Source organism: Ipomoea triloba, chromosome 6, assembly GCF_003576645.1.
Source record: "Ipomoea triloba cultivar NCNSP0323 chromosome 6, ASM357664v1".
NCBI lineage: Eukaryota > Viridiplantae > Streptophyta > Magnoliopsida > Solanales > Convolvulaceae > Ipomoea > Ipomoea triloba.
In genome coordinates, this window is record NC_044921.1 from 24,263,838 (window position 1) to 24,286,420 (window position 22,583).

The window sequence follows — 22,583 nt, forward strand, 5'->3', positions numbered from 1 at the left end:
AGTTTTGAGGTCCACAAATCTAACCCGGTTGAAGCCCGACCAACGGAACAACTCACACGTGGGTTTCATACGAGAGATGCTAAATACGGAGTATCAAACATACGATAAATGTGAAATGACAATAAAATATTTGATATTATAAATGGATTATTGAGATCTTATTGAGTAAAATCTTTTTTAAGAAAATATTTATTTATATTTATATTTATATTTATATTTATTTATTTTGAATATATTAATTGATATTCTTACTATTGCGAGATTAATTTGTTCAATCTTGGTTACACCAGTTATGTTTGACTTTATACGAGGAAAGCATAACCTATAACTCTTTAACATGGCGTGCGTATATCGATTCTCTGACATTGTAGTTGCATTATCTAGCTATTTAACAATTGTCCCAATCAAATAATCATCAGTTTTTTTTTTAATTAAATCATTAGTTATTATGTCTTAAATTAACTTTGCAAGTATTCTACTTTCTTATATCACGTTTTTATTTTAGAGACTAGACCAAAGAGAAAAATTCTCAAATTAAAATTAATTAAATAGCGTGCTTTCGATCAACCCATGCACACACAAGCTATTCAATCAGATCACTCTTAACTTTTTAAAATGAATAATACAAGATTGAATCTAACTCCAAACTTAAAATCTCCTCATTGCTCACGTCTATTGCATCAGAGACGGGTTGATGAATTAAATGATGGAATGTATCTCAACTCACATACCTTCCCAAATGCTTCCTAAAATGAATAATATGAACATATTGTAACTTGTAAGGCGTAGGAAGGAATGATCGTCAAAACATCAAACTATGTGGTAGATTTCTCCAAATTGCATAAATGTGCAAAATTTTGGGCAGGGAATTTGTCAAATTCCAATTGGAAGTTCATAGGTCAAAGGTGCAGGTAGTACGCGGTCACGCATCATCAATAACACTCAAATTTCACGTTGTTAATTGCTACTGTATTTTTGTACATACGTTTTAAGGTGCATGTGCTAGTAACTTCTTTTTGTTGACTTTTAAGGAATTGTGCATATTTTTTTATATATATAACTGACCCTATTACATTGTAATATCTGTTCAATTCGTCTTTACTGAGACTCGATCTTATGACATCATATATGAAAGAGTCACTACATGCCATCTGACACAAGGTGCTTAGCATACAATCTCAATCAATTGGGTCGGGAATACTACTTTATGGAAGTCTAGTAAACATATGTTACATTGAATAATAGACGTATTATTTAGACTGGCCAATGGTTCATAAATTAAGTACCATAGTCTAATAACTCTTATTGCAAATGAGGGGCACTAATCTTGTTGTGAGCACAATAGGCATTTTAAAACAAAACAATTGTAGGGATGAATGCAATGTTTTTACGTTTATGAGTTGTGTATGTTCAAGGAACGTAACTGCTCTGATCTACAACAATATTCAATAGAGTATTAATTCATTATTTCCCACGTATATAACTTTATTTTCATATACTTAGCTTGCATACCAGTCAACGTCATTTTTCGATTGTAGGATATTGAACTTAGCTCTCAAAGCGTTCGCTCAACAATTCCCTAGCACCTGCTAGTCTTAACACTCGTGACCGGCCTGCTTTATTTTCTTGTACTTATATACCAGTTAATATCACATTCCGATGGCAGCTTGCTCGTGAACTTGGCATTCCAAACCTCCCTATCCAAAAGTCTCGGCCGCCTCACAGAAATCAAACGTGTAGCACTACGCCAAAAGTTGTAACTAGTAGCGAATGCATGATTTTATTTCTTTATACTTGCGTAGCAATCAACACCATGTTTCAATAGCATGATTGAATGGTACTCGATCTCCCTCTCTATTCAATTAATTACCTGGAAATCAAGACTATAAATATTGAAAATATAAAGGATAATAAAAATATAATGACAAAGAAAACTCAATTGATTAGGTATAGCTAGGTAGCGGCATATATGCTATTCTTTGAGTTCTGCCGACTCCTCGGCCGTTCTCCTACTTTGGCCGGCCGCATGCATTGAAGTCTGACGTGCTTTAAAAGCAAAAACACCAAACATTTCTACCTTAAAATGCACATGAAATTGCCGTATGTGAGTTACAGACACGAGAAAAGCACATTAATTAGGGCAACCTCGTGTAACACCAAATCATTAATAATTCTTGAAGTTTTAACTTCTTGATATTGTTCTATTTGATATGTGAAATTAATCTTTAGAAAACGTCTTGAGGAATTGGTTTCAGATTATGGTTTAAAAAAATGTATAACATGCATGGTGCATATGAAATTAAGAATAACTGTAAATTTGTGTTATTTATTAGGAGTGGTAGTAGACATACTCTACTTAAAGTTGTCAAAATGGATTAAATCCCCTGGCCGGTCGACCAGAAATAACTGTAAATTTGATTTTCAAGGCTCGCCAAACCGTCAATGCATTGTATAAACTATTAAGTGTGTTTGAAGTTTTTAAACTTTGAATTAATTTTATTTGAATTGTCTATTTATTTCAACTTAATAGTTATTATTGGTTTTAACAAATTATATTAATGTTTGTTTAAAATATTTAAACCATTTTAATATATAATGATTAGCTTTTAAGATTAATTTTTTAAGGATTTTGGAGGTTCCCATGGGCCTTTGTAGCATGGTGGGCTAGTCTTTTCTAGGCCCACCAAAGTGTCATGGCCAATTTATATCAGTTTTAACAATAGACGGTTCGATTCAAACCGTATGGTTCGAAGCTTGAATATAGTATATTTTACCCTACAGATCCGCTTTGACAGTATTAATTTTACGATAGGCAAATAAAGTATGCCCTTTCTTAACAATAGACATTATCCGAGTGTCTTTGCCACAAATTTTTTCCTAACATTAGAAAATATACCGCTCATTTTAAAAGTTTATAATATTTATGAAAATGACCCCGCTCATTTTTTACTTGATTTCTCATCCATCAGATCTTGCAGATCAATGGCTTAGATTTGTGTTCTCACTTGGGGACATAGTTCTCACATGATTAAAAATCTATATATATATATATATATATATATTTAAACCATGCGTGCATGCATGTTAATGTGGGCTACTTCCAAATGGGGCCTACAATTGATAGTGGCCCATCAACTCCCATTTTCTTTGACCACGAAACCTGAGTGGGCCATGATTCCTATAACCCTGACCCGTGGATGAGGTTTATGGCATGGCATAGACCATAACACATACAATGATGATGCAACAAATTTGTCTGTTTTTGCCAAGTCCTAAGATTTATTTCTAATAATAGTGTACCTAACACCTACCTTGTAAGGACCACACCTTTGTCCCAACGTCCGAACCTCCCTCTAATCTTCGCATGTTTGTTTGGATTTACTATCTTATATCTTGTTTGCAACACAAATGAGAGAGTTGTTATTTCGGAATTGGCAATCTGACATTGAACACTTATGCATAATTTAAGGTTTTTATTTTTTGATAGGAGTCTCAAGTAATTTATCATCATTTGACTACCGATTGTGTGAGGATATGATAATGGAGTTTGTCATCTTTGCTTAATTGCTTATTGCATGAGGATGGCATAGACAAAATTCATATATATACTAGTCTCTATTTTTGGCATTTTGTTCATTTTTGTATACAAATTTTTGGTTTGAAAACTTAAATCACATCAAAATGTCATAAAATACTTTTGACAATATCATACTATAATAATAGTTTCATCACTTCCACTCCATATCTGCTCTACAATGAATATTTTTTAAAATATTGTTCATTTTATGACTTAGTCAAGATTCATGAATATAAAAGAATTTTACCACATTTCAATACCGAGACGTGAACGGGAATGTATAAAAAATTTGAGATATATCCCGTGATTTACATTATTCATATGGATAGCTTAACTGATCACAAATGTTAAATTTGTCACAATGATTGAATCTCACCAACGGTAGTATGAGAGCAACATCTCAAATGAGAGGGTTCCTTATGCGCAGTGAGCTAAAGTATTGTCCCTATTGATTAGTTGAGTCATCATTATTTATCTCTCCCTAATTCTTTCGTGCCGGAGTGTAGAGCGTTTAGGGTGGACGATTTCACCCTTTTATCACAAAAGCGGTGAGAGACTATTGAAATTGGGTTCAAACTTATTATTATCAATGATGAATTATTGCCGTATTACCAAACTAGTTATTAATAATTAATAATTGCACTGGTGGTTTTCAGGTATGTTATGTGATCCAATTAATATGCCAATAAATAAAGGGTTGACTCAAGTTGCTTGTGAAAGGACGATTTCGTGATTCTGTGATTTCGTCTACTACGTACCAAGACATTATAAAACAAGAGAAAATACAAAAAATAAATAGATAAGAAAAAAATAATTTTAAAAATTTATGTTTTTTTATCAGTCTGATTTGATTAATAAATTTTATTTGAAATTATTTACAAATTAAATTTTCATAATATTATGTTTAGTACGAAGTATTAATATATCAATTTTATATATTAAAAAATAAAAAAAATAAAAATAACAATAATATATATATATATATATATATATATATAAACAAAAACGTTGATTTAATCAATAAATATTAAACATGACATGTAAATTGAAAATTTGACATTATTATTATTATTATTATTATTATTATTATTATTATTTACTTCATCCAAATGAATAAAGAGCTAAGAAGGGGAAAAAAGGAGTAGGAATAATTATAATAAGGACAACGCAAGATAAAAGAGAGAGGGTGCAAAATCATTTCGCCATTGGCTTGGAAATCATTAATCATGTCAATCAATTATACAAAATATTAATACGTGAACTTAATTGAATTTGGGAACTTAATGTATAAGAATCATATTTGTTCAATTTATCACCCCTTTCAAGATATTTCACCTTCATGGTCACCTCTTTCGATGCCTTATATGTTTTGTTGGGTGACGACGAAAACCCACAATCATTGCTTCTAAAAGTATGCATTAGATAGTCATGTCTTGGTGTAATACCGTCTAATTCATTGAACTAAATTTAAAAATAAATTCAATGGACAAACTAGAAGTTTAAAGGTTAGACTTAAGTAATAAATACAAATGAATGTTATGTAGCTTAAGCCCAATAATGACAAGAGAAACCTTAACCACTATATGATTACGTGCATTGGATAAACATTAGTGTTATACCGCTTAAGCCCATTATTGTCTCTATGATAGATTGAACCAGAAGTCCTTTTTAACTCTAATAAAAAGAAAAAACAAAATAACTATGGAAAATGATATTTCTCCTTCTAAATTTTACCTCATATTTATTCCTTATCATATGGCTTCAATTAACCTCATATTTATTGCTTATGATATGGCTTCAATTCATTGAATAACTATTTAGTGTGTACTATTACGTGCACATAAATTGTGCTTACTTAGTGCGCATAATTGAATAATGATATAGATTTCTTTTGTTAAAAAGAAAGAAAAAGTAAAAATACTAAGTCTAAACCATCAACATGGACTTTAAAACCTAAATTATACTATGTACTAAATTTGATTAAAAAAAAAAAGATTTTTAATATAATATTAACATGAACCTGTTTTTTTTACATTGACTTTTGTTTAAGAAATTATTTATATTAATTTTCTTTCTATATTTGTCTCTTCAGTTCTCTTTCCTTTCTCCTTCCCCTCTCTATCTATCTTTCTATCTCCAATCACTCATACATCAATCCTTTCTTCTTCCTCTTCATCAAATCAACGATTGAGCTCAGAATCCGCAGAACAAACAACACGATATGCAAGAATGGCAAAAGCTCGCTCTAGTGGTGGTCTCAACCGGCGTTCTCGTTTCCGTTCTGATCATAATTATAAAAAATTCCTGCCGGAGTCGAAAAAGCAGCGATCTTTTGGAGGGAGTTGGGGGCGTCCATCCCGTCAGCCTTCACCATCTCGACAAAAATGGCGTCAAGAAAACGGATTACTTCGTTTGCCGGCGAGGGCCGCCGCCGCCGAAATCCGTGTTCAGTTGGGCCGACCACCCGCTTCTCGTCACCGGCGCCGTCGAGAACGGGTGGTCGGAGTTTGGGTTCGCGGTTTGTGCTCCGCCGCCCCGGTTTGGCCGGAGAATGGAGGTGGAGATAAGCTGGGAGGTGTCTCAGGGGTCGCCGGAATTTATGCAGAAAATCCAGTTCCGGCGAGATTCCGGGAACTCGAAGAAAATAAAGAGTGCTCCGTTAATGGATGATGCTTTAGCTATGGTGAAAACCGGTTTGCCTTTACCGGGCCCACCTTTAGGGAACTCGTCTTTCCCACAAGACGCCTATTTTGAGATCACAATTTTGCCATTTGACGATCACGAATTGATGGGGAAGATGAAGGAAGATCATCATAGATCAGAAGGGGAGAAAATTAAGCTTATCAGCAATCAATTTAACGCCAAAACATCAAATTCACTATCACTGGTTCATGTCGCCGGCAGTCACCTTCAAGAAATCGGCGGCGAAGGAAAGGAAACGAAAAGGAGCGATTTTGTTGCCTTATCAATAGGGTTAACCGCCGCCGCTGTTCCGTTTAAGCTTCCGGGGAACTATCCTGGCTCCATTGGTTTCAATTCTAATGCTTCTGTTTTTCTTGATGGTAAGCTTTGATTTCTCCCATTTTTCAGCTTAATTCGAACCCATGACGTTTTGATATGGAATTGACTATGAAACCAAATTGAAGCAACTAAAAGTCTAAACTTACAGTTGAATTGCATATTTATGTTTATATATTATATGCTCAACAAAGCACTGAATTATGAATTTATGATCGCAAAAAACAACCCCAACTAAATTAGTCTGTTATTAGGGCTAGGTAACTTCAAAGTTTCAAGTTTTGCTCAGTAGACAGATCTCCTTAGTTTGAGCAAATCAGTTATGTGTAACTTACTCAGTAGAAGTTGACACTTTCGAATAGTAATGACAGATTTTCTTGTCATTCAAAGGATTGCACTCTTGTATGTCCTTGTTGTCTCTGCCACGAAATATAGGCAGAAAAATAAATTGTTAGACGTGTCTCAAGTGCTAATATGTGTGGTTTTTAACATGCCCAATTCACTAGTTGCAAATTAAACCATTTGTGTCAAATCATAAAACTCAGTGGTGTGGCAATGTGTGGCAGGGATGGAACTAGTGCATGACTCTGAAACAGAAGAATGGGGGAAGCCAGAGAAAGTGATAGGGTGTGGGTACAATCCAGCCCAAAAGAAAGTGTTCTTCACAGTGGACTCACAACTGGTGTATGAAATCCACTGCAAATCAGAGGAATTTGGGAGCCCACTTTACCCCATTATAGCAGCAAATGCTGACATTAATGTTCTGGTAAACATTGGCCAAAGTCCCTTCAAATATGCCCCTGCAAATCTGCAAAGAACCCCAAACCCATGCTTCATTTCCCATCTGCCAACCAATTCTCCATTGCTAGGGTATGAGGACAGCAAAGAGCTTTTCTCCATGGGGAGGATAGATTCTGAGTGGTTGAATGCCAAAAGCAACACCACCACTGTGAATAGCCTCAAGCAGCTTGAATATGACCTGGAATCAGAAGGGGATTTGTTTGAGATAATCTTGGATGGTTCAGGAAAATCCCCCCGAGCCACTTTAGACTCGGGGCAACCTCGGCCAAGTTGATCAGACTGTTGTTTCGGTAACAGCAAGGTTACAAGTTCAACAACTCAACGAGAACTGCCTATTAACTTTCTTGGTTTGCAGGCTAAGGTGAAATATACCCGGTATACATCCTTGGATTATGGCTGCAGGTTTCCCTCGTCAGTCAAAAAAAAAAACCATTATACTCAAGAAAGAACATCATCAGATCTTGATTATGAAATATTGGTTTTGTACTTTTGTTTTAGTTTTCCTTCTGTTTTTTTGGTTGTATATGGGGGCAACTAACGCAATTTTGGGAGATTAATTAGCATTCAAGATGAACATAATCTGTAGATAGGCATCATAATGGAGCTTTTTGACAAAAAAACATGTTCTTTGTCAGCAGCAAAAACTGTGTGGGAAGATGCTAGTTTCTTTCGGGAAACAGTACCTAATAATCCTATATATGTCAGCTTCAGATCAGTTTGTTGTGCTCTTTTTGTCTGTCTTGGTTTTTTCCCCTTCAATTATTTCAGCAAAAAGATTAAGAAAATGATGCTTATTTGATTTCTTTAATGACCCAATCAGTGTCTTAAAGGTCAAGGATTTGCACTCACCCATCTCACTATATGCACTACCCCACGAATAGTTCAGTTGATTTTCAGGTAAAATATTACACTCAAGAACGCAGGATTAATCCTAGCAACTATAGAGTGACTGTATGGGAGTTTCACTCTCTTGAGAGATAATTCTTCTAGGAAGTCAGGTTAATAAAATTAGACTACTGTTTTTTTTACTGAAACACAAATAGTCAATACTAGTCCCATTGGGCTCGAACGGTTGTTGAGAATTTAAAATGATTTTATAATTTAATATTTATTTGTGGAATCTCATTCCCTCAAAATTCTTTAAGTAACTGGATTGGGATTTGGGTGAATATAATAAGTTGAAGGGAAGGCATGCTTGTAGGCGTGAAATGGGCATATTCTTAATTCTCAGAATTGCTATCATCAGAGCATATATAACGTGAAGTCCAACTGCATAAACAAAGAATTTCTTCTGCCGTGTTTGTTTGGCCATTATTAAATCCTTGAATTATTGACATATGGCAGGAAAAAGAAAAAAAATAATGAAAATTTGAAGACAGCTATGTCGAAGAGTAAAGATGAAGAATGAAGATACTGATGAGTTGTGCAATCTTTAATCTTATGGACTGATTCGATGAATATTAGAATTTGATTCAGTTATATATATAGTTAAGTTGAGTTTGAATAATTAATTGAGCTGAACAGGAGCATTTTGATGTTTGATTCAAGCTTATTTGAGTATAGTTGAATTTATATAGCTCGATTCTGAATCAAGTCAAGTGCAAACTAAAAAAACATAAAGTTCGATTAAATTTGAGTTTCAATTTGTTTAAATTAAGCTGAGTTTCTGTCTTTGACCATTTGGACTCAACTCGTTGTCGCCCCTAAGCAAGGCCGTTTGGATACACCAGCTAGACCATAGTTATATTTTTCATGTATTATGAGTCTCTGTGCTCTAATCAAATCGTAAAAAGATTATGATTGAAACTCCTCTCAAATGAGACCGATTGACATTCAGTTGAATTAGTCTTATCTTGTAAGATGTAAATATTAATGTGAAAAAATCTGGTTGTGCTCGGATTCTGGTGATCCAATAAATCTTGGGCGTCCAACTGTGCCCATCGGCCCAAGCTGATTTGGTCATTTGGACATGCTTCAAATATTATCCAAGTCAAAGCAACAACGTTATTTCCATGTCTGATAGGCCTAACTAGGCTTCTTTTTCTTTTGATTGGGCCAATTCAATTTATGTCCCACTATTAACGAATCACATTTTACCGGCAAATTATGTTATGGATCAGGGTCCACCTTGTCCACCTTGCAAGGTGGACCAAGTCTATGTTCACAATTTTAAAACTCTATGTTTACCGGTATTATGAATAGTGACCAATTCATGAATAGCCAATCAATTTGATGAGTGGTGACACGTATTATATTTTTTCTGTTCGATATGATGATTATAACTCTCAAATAGTCAATAAATTTGATGATTGATGACACACATTACACGTATTTTCTGTTTAATAGAATAATTATAATTGTTAAATAACAAACTAGCGCAATATACCCTTATAAGCTATATACATAAGACTAATAACATTCTTAATTGACGGATAAATACCTTTTATACAAAAGGAGTATCACATACTCCACTCACAAAACATATCTTATCCAAGAATGACCTAATGGCCAAGAGCTCATACCATACTATTAATGCCAAAACTTAAAGCATGCCCAAACCACAACAAAATGTATTGTCTGCAACATTTTCATGCAAGAAAAAAGGGTCAAAAGCTGTAAAAAAAAAGAGGGGATGGCAAGCAAATATGATCCAACAAGAAAGTGGGGTTATTGAAGACAAAAAATAATGGGAACCACAGTGAGACTCCATGAGTGGTTTGAGGAGTGCAGGAGGGCCAGAATTGAATGGTAATGATTGCATTTCAATATTTATTATGGCTTACAAAAAGCGTAATTTTCTCACCCCTAATCCACCCACATCCCGACCTGATAAGATAGTTGAAAAGTAAATTTTTGTAATTCAGCAGACCAGCCATTAAATAAGAGATCATAACCAGTACAGTGCATGTTGTCTAAAAAAAACCACTACATTAAGTGTAATTCTCACACTGCGGTTGTCAGGTTGGATCTTGCATCATTGAAGGATTCATTATTGTTATCCTTTTTCTCTTAAATGAGCCCATAATATAATCCTATGGTTTCATTGTGTTAATCTTGAATGGATTGCACTGACTTACACATAACTATGCCATTGGACCTTAACCAAATCTATTCAGCCTACTTTTAATTATGATTATACTGGCTAATGATGATATATGCTACTTTCATTTATCTCTAATCCATGCCTTATCTTGGAGAGATACACTGCATGAAGTGCTTTTTGGTTCAAATCATTTTTGCTAAGGTATAAGATCTTTGAATTTGTCTCCAACGTAACATCTCAATGACAGGGACATGAGGTTTTTCCATTGCCAAAAATTTGAACCAAACAATATTGTGCTTTTCTCATTTTTGAATTGAATATCGATCGCCAAACGTGAAAATTTAAAAACGAGCTAAGGGGAGTGGGGGACAATATATAACTGTCAATGTAGTCCTTAGTTTTCAATTTCAACCAATTTGAACGTCGAATTGTTTAAAATTTCGTCACTTAAACCCTTTCAGGGACCAAACTGACGAAAATTAAAAAATGTGGAAATCACAATTTTAGTCCCTGAAAGAGTTTTAATTAACGAAATTTTAAACAATTCGAGAATCAAATTAATTGAAATTGAAAACTAAGGACTATATTGGCAGTTGGGAAATAATTGAAGGACCAGAATGGTGATTAACTGGGCTCCGGGCTCGGGGCTCGGGCCATGTCACATGTGACATTCATCACTAATTAGAAAGGAGCTTAACTTTGCTCTTATATGTCCAATCCATCATTATATAATCTAATAAGACCTATTATTATTAATACTTAATGCTATAACGTAACAACAACTAACTGTTCATTTTATGATGCACATAAGAGTCGTTTCGATGTGATTTGCACTATACAAAGACAAAAATATAAAAGAAAAAATGGAAATAAGAAGAAAGATCGAGTTTGCTTGTGGGAATGATAAAATGAAAGTGGGCAAATTAAAGCAGGTGCAGATCAGAAAGATATGTAAAAAAGAAGGAATAAAAATGGTGGAGGGGAAGTGAGGGGAGACCTGGCATGTGATGCAAAGTTTCCACATGGGTTGAAAGCACAAAGTGGAAAAAAGATGGAGGAGTTTGAGGTTTAGAATAAAGTATACATGGCCACACTAACACCTTTTTTTTTGGTAGAACCAAAAAAAAAAAAAGAAGAAGACATGTTCATTTGATATTGTAACAAATATTGGTGAGCCTGTTTATTTGCTAATCAACCGCTAGGTAATAAGAACTTCTACTTTTAGTGGCGTGGCAGTAACCTATTGAATTAGTCTTTTTGGTTTGAACTGGTCAACTATGGACAACTTAGCTAGATTAGTTTACATTTTTATGGTTATTTGTCATCGAGAATCAGGTAGTGATTGCGGATTTCTTTGTTATTTGAGCAGAATTTAACTAGTTCATACCCTTAAATGGTGATTACGAGTTTACATGGTTACTAAAAAAAATAAAAATGAAAAGTTGTAATTTTGGATCATAATAATTAATCATGTGGGTTTGTCCTCATGATCTAATGACAGTGGTTGTGTTGGCTTGCATTAACATGCCCAAAAGCTGTAAACATCTCTCCTTTCTTTCTATGTGACAACTAGAAAGTTGAAAATTAAATGGTAAAAAGACATTATGCAAAGGAGGATAGATCCTTCGACTTGGCAATATAATACAATATAAAACACTATGATTATACTTTAGAACCATAGAAATTCTATCCTTATTGCTCCTTACACTTTTTGTATTGGTATATATTTTGAACGAGGTTAGATTACTGCATAAAATATATTGGTACCGTAAAAAAATCTGATAATTAATTAAATTAATAGAAACGGATAAATACTGTGTATATTATTATCAAATATTCATAATTAACCAATGATGCACTCTAGATCAAACCTGTCTTGTGACTCATAGCTGATTGGTTCAAACAAAGAAAGCTAATGGACAGCTCACACAAGAAGTCAAACTTGAAACCTTGTGGTTACCAAATTAACTAATGAACGCAGTCTGCGGTTGCCTCCAGGTATGATAAATTTCATGTTTTGGCTTTAGATAGCAATGAGATTTTGGACTTTACATAATTATGTGACTACGAGAGTACTTGAATCGATACTTAAAAAAAATCAAAATGTAATGGTACATATATACACAAAATATTCATAAAGGTATTTAAAAATGAATTTTTCAAAATGCGCTCTTCAGAAACAGCTCCTCTAGTTAACTTAAAAAAAAAGAAAATCTTTTTAGGGGGTAAAAGAGTTAATTCATAAAAATTATTTACCATAAACTTAATTTAGATTTCCGAATTAATATTAAATAGTTAAAACTAACTCTACCAAAAATATATAAAAATAAAAATTTAAAATTCTGTAAAAAAATTAATCACCATAAACCCTCAAAGGCTGATCCCATCATCATTAGGTTAGACGCATATGCCGATGGAACCAATCGTCCTTTTCACCTTTTCTGTAATTAATTTTAGAGTTACGGTTGTCAGATAACGTTAAACATTATTAAAGTAGATGGTTTTTTTCATAGATTTCGCAGAGTTAAAAAATTTAGATTGGGTTTTGACAAATAGGAGGAGATGTATGTTATATATCATTGTTTTTATTACTGTAAGAATAATTTTTTGTGAATTTCACTCCATAGAAATAAATACATGCAAATTGCGTGTTTTGTGCATTCGTGCGTTTAGTCGGGCACGTGCATTGTACGCACCATGTTGAGCACGTGATTCAAAGTTTTTTTTATTTTTTTATTTTTTTATTTTTTAAGCTTTTGTCAATTTTTTTTTCCTTTTTGTCCCTCTTCAATTCCCTCCTCGTTTTCCTTCCTACTTGAATGTATAAAATTAAGCAAAAATCATAACTATTGAACTTGCTCTACGTAATTTGAAAAGTAGCGTACATCTTAATGCTTTCGTTATTGCTACAATTATACAAAAATGGTACGTAGCTATATAGTAGTAGTTGACCTGGGCAGCTACCCAACAACTTACCTTGACTAGCATTAATATTAGGGAAAATTATTTTTGGTCCCCGTCTATGAATGATAGGTAAGTATGTGATCCATTTTTAATATATAGTTGAAAAGATCAATTATATTAATTCTAATTGGTTTTGAATTGGAGAATTATATGTGATTGTAAAAATGAAATAGTCAAAGAATTAAAATTAACTATTTTTTATGATTTAATTGTGTGTTAAACTCAAACGTGCTAGGCAAGTGTTAATTCTTCTAATGTGCAAACAACCATATTAACAAAATACTAGTTTTCAAAAAAAAAAAACAAAAAAAAAAAAAAACAAAAAAACCAAGAGGTAACGTGCTGTCAAGATTGTCAAACCCATCAAGAGGAGCTTCAATTCAAAACTAGAGCTTCATGTACTTGGTACTTTGATGTTTGAATTTATCAATCTGAAACTTTAATTTTCTTCATTACAAAAATCACATATTTATCGTATTTAGGCAGCACTAACCACTCATTTGTTGTGACAATTTAGCATCCACTCATTCGTTGAGACAGTTTAGTATCAACTCATTTGTTGAGACAATTTAACATCCACATCATGTTCGTGCCACTAGACCACCATTTGGCCCGACTAACAATTATTATTATTATTATTATTATTATTTTGTTTTGAATCCAAAATACCCCTGGAAAATGGAATAACCTCATTGGATTCCATTGAGGAATGAGGGTACTCTTATATACATCAGTTTTGTCATCAACGTACACATTATTGTTAAATAATTATGCTATTCTATAAAAGGAAAAGAGAAATTTACTGTGCCCTGGAAATATATAGCTAGCCTCGCCAGTAAGAAGCAAGCTAGAGAACAGAAAACTGAACAAATCTGACAGACATAACTCACCATCCAAAACCTAATATTTATTTAAAAAAAAAAAACCATTTTTGGTAGGTAAGTTTGGGACGAGGTACACGTGGTTAATGACCCAAAAGTGGTACAAGGAAGGAAGCCATTAATTTAACCACGAGCTAGGATGGTGTTAACTCGTTGTATTAACTGTTAATTAATCGCTGTTAAAGTTGGTTAAAGTGTAGTTGGTTGGTTGCCAATTATGAGAACACCAAAAATGGGAAGAGGGGTTTAGTATGAGAACATGGGTGCTTGTGGTTTAGGTACTAAGTTAGTGTCGAAGCTAACGGTCATGGAGTTAGGTCAAGAAAATGAAAGATTGTTTTTTGGGTTTTAATTTGTGTCAGCTTTCTAACATATATAGCTCTCTGTTACTTGTGGATGAAGATGTCGGAGATGGAAGGATTCTAGCTCACTTCTCTTATGGTGGGAGGGAATGTCGTTGCCACTTTGTTTGCTTCACTTCCATTCTACCTCAGCTTTACCATAGGTTCTAGGGTTGGCACGTATATCTAATTAACCTCGTGATCTTAAGACCGCCTCAAATCAAGAAAGCTAATAGTTCACTTTGATTGGAAGTTGAACTTGTAATATTGTGGTTATCAAGTCAATCGTATCCCAGACTTGTCTGGGGTTATCTCTACCTACTTAAACTAAAATTTAATTTGATGCCCTAGCTGAATGACTCAAACCAAGAAAGTCAATAAACATGTAACTTTGTGATTACCAAGTTAATAATCTGACTAATTTGATTGGGGTTGGGCCCTATATTGTTCTAAATAAACTTTAGGCATTTCTTTTTACAACGTAACAGCAAGCTTGTCATATTTTTATGGTGAATTCTATACAAGTAAAATCTATGTTTAGAGACTAGTATTGTGTTGTGGATTATTGATGTAAATTAAATATATTTATGTTTGTCATATCTCATATGTGACGGAATGAATTTTGTTAGGTGCATTAGAGAGTCGCTACTTAGAAATGGTATATTATATATGCTAACAATTAATCTATATTTATTTTTTTGTTAAGAGAAATAATATATAGATCGTAACTATTATTTTATGAACATTTATTACTCACCTTGTGAACATTGATTCATTTCCACATGAATATGATACCAAACAGACCGGACTAGCAGATCGAATGTATATATGTATAGTACTACATGTCAATTTATATTCAGTTCTCATTAAAAACACCAACAAAATAGATGTTATATGTTACGTTTAACTTTAGTCTTCATTTATCTAGGACCTATATATCTTAGACAAACTCTGCTCAGCCTTAAAAGGGTGACCAAATAGGTAAAACATAATTTTTCTACCAAAAGGTTAAGAGTTCAATTCTTGTCAACATAATCTTAATTAATGCTGCCACATAGGTTGTTTTCCTAGTCACCCAAAAGACAAAAAATCTTCGTCAGTAGTTGCGCGCTTTCCTTGTCACCCGAAAAATACAAAAATCATTCAGTTAGTAGTTATATATGGATTTCCCTCGTTGTCTAAAAGACAAACTCTCTTCTAATAAAAAAATCACTCGGTTAGTAGTTATATGGATTCTCCTCCTCGTCTAAAAGACAAATTCTCTTCAAATAAATTTATCATTCACAAATATAATATCCACGCCATGCCATTTTACTACTTTAGAGAGTGATTGTTTCATTTGTTTGTGCGGTAGAGGTGATTAACAGTTAAAAGAAAATAGTCCATAGTAGAGGAAGAAGTGGCACAAATTCTGTGAAAGCAATAAGGGACCCATTAGGAGCCTAGAGGAGTGTTGAGTGTTGAGCATGCAATGGGTATATTATGGGTTCCACCAGATTATATAACACTAAAAACCGCCATGTGAGGTAGGAGACCACCAACTAGCCATGTCTAATTTTGTGGGCCACTTCTTATCTTAAAAAAAAAAAAATTTAAAAAATCCTTTTACAATCCTTACACATAATTAGCAAGTTAAACAAATAAAATCATTTTTCATTTTTTGTTAGGTAAGTAGTTAGGCAGAGTTTCTGAATGGATAAATTAACATTTTAATGTTACCGTGCATTTAACTATTGCACAAATATAAAGAAATCAGTTGTATCTATTGGTGCTGAGATTTGTGTTGGTGTTGGCTGATTTGACCGAGTCAAGATATTGTGAGTCAAATTTATTTAAAATGTTTTAAAATCTAATTAATAATAATAATCCAAATATTAAACCTAACTTGATCTGTACGAGTGTGACTCTCCAGGCCATGAGCCTTCATTCCCTCTCTCTTCACGGGCATTTTGATTCTTAGAGGTCTCAACCCCTAAAAAACTTCACAACTTTTGCTAAACTCCAAACCACCAGAAGACCATTTTGGCATGTGTATGTGAAAGAAACCTGTCTTGAATTGATGTCAATCTAAGGCCTTCCTCAACCGTGACCGGTTTTTGGGACGATTTTGCAGGTGTGATTAGGAAAGAGAAAATGAGAATGAAGGAAAAAAAAAAGAAAAAAAAAAAAGACAGGCGGCGCATGCGCTGCATGCGCCTGCCTGGGCACGAAAACTGCTCGGGAGACGTAATTGACTTCTGTCCCGTGGGCCCCATAAACTTTGCCAAAATCCCATGTATTGCAGAAGAAAATAAAAAACCTAAAATCCCCTCTCTCACATTTGTAAAAACTATCTTACTGAATTTTACTATTCCAAAATCCCTTCAAAAATAACTAATGGGGATGACCTAACTATGCTTAATCCCCTACGGTCAAACCCAACAACTACATTGATAAATATTGAATTCACTATTCTTTTTAAAGACAATTAATCAACCTTGACCCCGCTACTTAGACAACAACAATAAATTATGTGTGTAATTAAGATACACTAATATGGCTTTAGATTTGTAGCAATTACAAAAGCATGTGCATTGTTATAAGAAAGAAATAATGACAATTATCAAAAAGACGAAAAAGTTTCTACTATGTGTACCAGTATATTATATAGATGAGGACCCCTCTGATCTTAAGTGATCAAATCCAGTGTAAGATCAGATGATGAATAATCAGTATTGTAGCCATGTATATTATTGCCACTCTTATTGAACGCTTTTCCCCACCTCCCAAGTATACATATAGTTGGTAGTTTATTCAATGCCTAATAACAAAACGGGGTCCAGTCATCAACTCAAAGATATGTACCTCCCATCCAAGTAGTCTACGCTCAACACTACTAGGAAAGTACAATAATATCCATAAACATAATTTATAAAATTTACCATCTCAATTGAATCTGTCACACACAGAACATTACCAGTATATATCATTGGATAGTATAATTTACATCTTATGTGTGGTTTGTGAACTATTATACAATAATAATATTTACTCAATGCGTACTCTTGAATATGTAGTTGTTGTGGGTTTTCTTTGTCACCCAAAAAAAAAAAATTAGAAGAAATTTAGTATGATGACGATGAAGTAACATGACAATTGATATTAAGAGGATTTTTGAAATATATTTCTTTTAAAAAAATAAAAATTATACTCCGTATTTCAAATACATGCTAAAAATAAAGAAAGAAAAGTTGTATAGTAGATTAGTAGTGATCATTAAAGTAGCTAACGAATTTTCAACTTACATAAAATTGACCGATGGGCATTAATTGGCATTTTGGCATAAATAGAGACTTAAATACTGTAATTAACAAACCATGCCAGTAGTCAATCCATCCAAATCAATAGCTTATTGGAATTAATTAATATTATTAAATTAAGGTTGGTATATAGTTGTCAGAACAAGGTAACATCCTAACAATTTTGTAGTCCATATTTTATCTTCTGTATTTTAGTAATATAATTGTGCCACTAATCTTACCTTAAAAATCTGATCCAATGGAAGCCTTTGGAACAATTCAATATTAGTTTATCTTCACAAATATTATTATAAAATCCGAAGTATATATATTTTTAATAATCCGTTATTAATTAGACCACTTTTTTTAATCAACGAGACAAGAGAACACATCAAAAACTTATCACACCCAATAGAAAATTCTATGGCATAGCAACATAGGAACACCGACGTTGTCTTCTAAAGAGAAGGTAGGTTCTTAGCAACTTAATTTTTTTTTTTTTTTTTTTTTTTTTGTGTGCATCGGTATATGGTACAATCAATCAAATTTAGTTCAAAATATTTGTAATTTTACATCTTCAGTTGATTTCAAAAATATTAAGATATTTTATATTGAATTCGACTAATTTCTTTAAATAATGTATAAAGATAGTCTAATTAATAATAAATAATAATAATATTTGGCAAAAACTTGTGTGCGACCGTCTCACCGTGAGTCGAGTCGAGTCGGGTCGGGTCGGGTGAGATGAAAATGTAATACTTATACACACAAATGTCATACTTATATGCTCAAATATAATACTAATTGAGAATAAAATTTTTGCTACTTATAAGGGTAAATGTAATACTTTTAGGGTGTGTTTGGAAAGCAGGAAAATGACTTCTGGAAAATGTTTTCTGGAAAATGAGTCATTTTCTGGAAAACAGTTTAATTTCCCGTGTTTGGTTGCATTCTGGAAAACTGTCTTGGTGTGTTTGGCGTGTTTGGTTGCATTCTGGAAAACTGTCTTGGTGTGTTTGGCTCATTTTCCGGAAAATTGGAAAACTGTCTTGGTGTGTTTGGCTCATTTTCCGGAAAATGAGAAAACTGTCTTGGTGTGTTTGGCTCATTTTCCGGAAAATGAGTAGAAATGTATATTTATATATTTTATTATTTTATTTAAAATATAAAGATATATAAACTAATAATATTTATTATAAATAAAATAAATAAATAACTAAATAAATTTTAAAAAATATATATATATATATGCAACATCGCTGCTCTGGTTTCCGGCAGGCAGCCTGCCGGAAACTAGAGCCGGCGGACTGGTTTCCGGCGAAAACCAGTCCGCCGGACTGAGATACCTTTCTCGCACAATTCAAAGTAGGGTTTAGGATTAGGGATTTAGGGTTTAGTTGTCACTTGTCAACAAAAACGAGGCTCAGATCTGTGAAATAGGGCGGAGGAGAAGCCGCACCGCCATGGCTGCAGTTGAAGAAGAAGCAGAAACAGAGCATATATAGAACAATAGAGTTAATTCCACTTCAGATCCCTAAGGTTGAAGATCACGAAAACGTTTTTACTTGGCTGCGGATTTGGATGGAAATGATAAATTAAGAAGCAGAGATGAAGAGGATGGTGAAATGGTTTCATTGTTCAACAGCCAAAAAGGCATGGGAAGACGGTCAACCACCCTGGAAATCCCCATCGCTCTCCCCACCCTCGCGTCGATCCCATTTTCCGCCAAAATGGCTTTGTTTTCCCCAGTCAACGGAAATCATTTTCCGTTGACTGAGTTTTCCCATGCTTGCCAAACACTCAAAGCCCGGAAAATGATTTCCGGAAATTATTTTCCGGGCTTCCAAACACACCCTTAAGGGAAAATACAATACTTTTACATTTTGATTAAAAAGTGTTACATTTTCCCTCAAAAGTATTATATTTTCCGTTATAAGTAAGGGACACATGTCAACATTACTTATTATGAAAAATGTAATATTTTTCTCTTATAAGTAACAAAATTTTTATTCTTGATTAGTATTATATTTGAGCATATAAGTATGACATTTGCACATATAAGTGTGACATTTGCATGATGCTTCGACCCGACTCAATCCGTCTCACGAATAGGGATCCGTGAGACGGTCTCACACAAGTGTGACCCATAATATTTTAGTCGATATATAAATAATAAAAACAATGTGTAAATTTTTTTTAAAAAGAGTTATATATATAATATAATACATTATATTATATCTACAGGGATGATGTACGATTCCGTATCACGTGGTCGGTGTCGTATACGAACTCTTTTCTACTGTACAATTATCATACTCTACGCTTTCAACCTCATTTTATTATTTTAAAAATATATATATATATTTATTTATTTATGGGTGGATTATATTGTAGTAGAAGTGATATATTGTGTATAGAATACAATGTAAAACAGTTGAGTAGAGATAACCAAAAGGAGACAGACAAATGGAAAGAGTAAAAGGGCAAACATGTCAATACAATAACGACACACAGTCGTACAATAACTACTGCGTTCTGATGGGAAATTAGTATAGCCGTTACAAACATGTCAATCACATTTTCCAGACACTACATTTTTTAGTGTAGGTAAATTATGGAGTGGCTTTGATTGAATGATGAGAAGTTAAACATGATTCTTTTCAGCAGTCTATCAATTGAGTCAATCGCATATATTTTTTTAATGCGATTTATCTCTCATGTGTAGTTTACAATTTACAAGTTATTACACAATAGCGGAGTCTTTTTAGTGCGGTTTACTTGTGTGTTTTGCAAGCTATTACAATAGCAAGAATTTTAAGTACGATTTATTTTTTTTATGTGATTTGCAAACTATTATAAAAAATGAGATTTACATAGTGTATACTTTNGTTGCATTCTGGAAAACTGTCTTGGTGTGTTTGGCTCATTTTCCGGAAAATGAGTAGAAATGTATATTTATATATTTTATTATTTTATTTAAAATATAAAGATATATAAACTAATAATATTTATTATAAATAAAATAAATAAATAACTAAATAAATTTTAAAAAATATATATATATATATGCAACATCGCTGCTCTGGTTTCCGGCAGGCAGCCTGCCGGAAACTAGAGCCGGCGGACTGGTTTCCGGCGAAAACCAGTCCGCCGGACTGAGATACCTTTCTCGCACAATTCAAAGTAGGGTTTAGGATTAGGGATTTAGGGTTTAGTTGTCACTTGTCAACAAAAACGAGGCTCAGATCTGTGAAATAGGGCGGAGGAGAAGCCGCACCGCCATGGCTGCAGTTGAAGAAGAAGCAGAAACAGAGCATATATAGAACAATAGAGTTAATTCCACTTCAGATCCCTAAGGTTGAAGATCACGAAAACGTTTTTACTTGGCTGCGGATTTGGATGGAAATGATAAATTAAGAAGCAGAGATGAAGAGGATGGTGAAATGGTTTCATTGTTCAACAGCCAAAAAGGCATGGGAAGACGGTCAACCACCCTGGAAATCCCCATCGCTCTCCCCACCCTCGCGTCGATCCCATTTTCCGCCAAAATGGCTTTGTTTTCCCCAGTCAACGGAAATCATTTTCCGTTGACTGAGTTTTCCCATGCTTGCCAAACACTCAAAGCCCGGAAAATGATTTCCGGAAATTATTTTCCGGGCTTCCAAACACACCCTTAAGGGAAAATACAATACTTTTACATTTTGATTAAAAAGTGTTACATTTTCCCTCAAAAGTATTATATTTTCCGTTATAAGTAAGGGACACATGTCAACATTACTTATTATGAAAAATGTAATATTTTTCTCTTATAAGTAACAAAATTTTTATTCTTGATTAGTATTATATTTGAGCATATAAGTATGACATTTGCACATATAAGTGTGACATTTGCATGATGCTTCGACCCGACTCAATCCGTCTCACGAATAGGGATCCGTGAGACGGTCTCACACAAGTGTGACCCATAATATTTTAGTCGATATATAAATAATAAAAACAATGTGTAAATTTTTTTTAAAAAGAGTTATATATATAATATAATACATTATATTATATCTACAGGGATGATGTACGATTCCGTATCACGTGGTCGGTGTCGTATACGAACTCTTTTCTACTGTACAATTATCATACTCTACGCTTTCAACCTCATTTTATTATTTTAAAAATATATATATATATTTATTTATTTATGGGTGGATTATATTGTAGTAGAAGTGATATATTGTGTATAGAATACAATGTAAAACAGTTGAGTAGAGATAACCAAAAGGAGACAGACAAATGGAAAGAGTAAAAGGGCAAACATGTCAATACAATAACGACACACAGTCGTACAATAACTACTGCGTTCTGATGGGAAATTAGTATAGCCGTTACAAACATGTCAATCACATTTTCCAGACACTACATTTTTTAGTGTAGGTAAATTATGGAGTGGCTTTGATTGAATGATGAGAAGTTAAACATGATTCTTTTCAGCAGTCTATCAATTGAGTCAATCGCATATATTTTTTTAATGCGATTTATCTCTCATGTGTAGTTTACAATTTACAAGTTATTACACAATAGCGGAGTCTTTTTAGTGCGGTTTACTTGTGTGTTTTGCAAGCTATTACAATAGCAAGAATTTTAAGTACGATTTATTTTTTTTATGTGATTTGCAAACTATTATAAAAA

General features: G+C 33.4%; 1 protein-coding gene across 1 annotated transcript; it reads left to right on the forward strand.

Moving 5' to 3' along the window:
• Window positions 1-5,691: 5,691 nt before the first annotated feature.
• On the forward strand, window positions 5,692-8,124 carry LOC116021658. The gene is made up of 2 exons (XM_031262118.1): window positions 5,692-6,639; window positions 7,162-8,124. The coding sequence occupies exons 1-2, from the start codon at window positions 5,799-5,801 to the stop codon at window positions 7,668-7,670; spliced, it is 1,350 nt and encodes a 449-aa protein (XP_031117978.1). The 5' UTR covers window positions 5,692-5,798; the 3' UTR covers window positions 7,671-8,124.
• The last annotated feature ends 14,459 nt before the right edge of the window (window positions 8,125-22,583 follow it).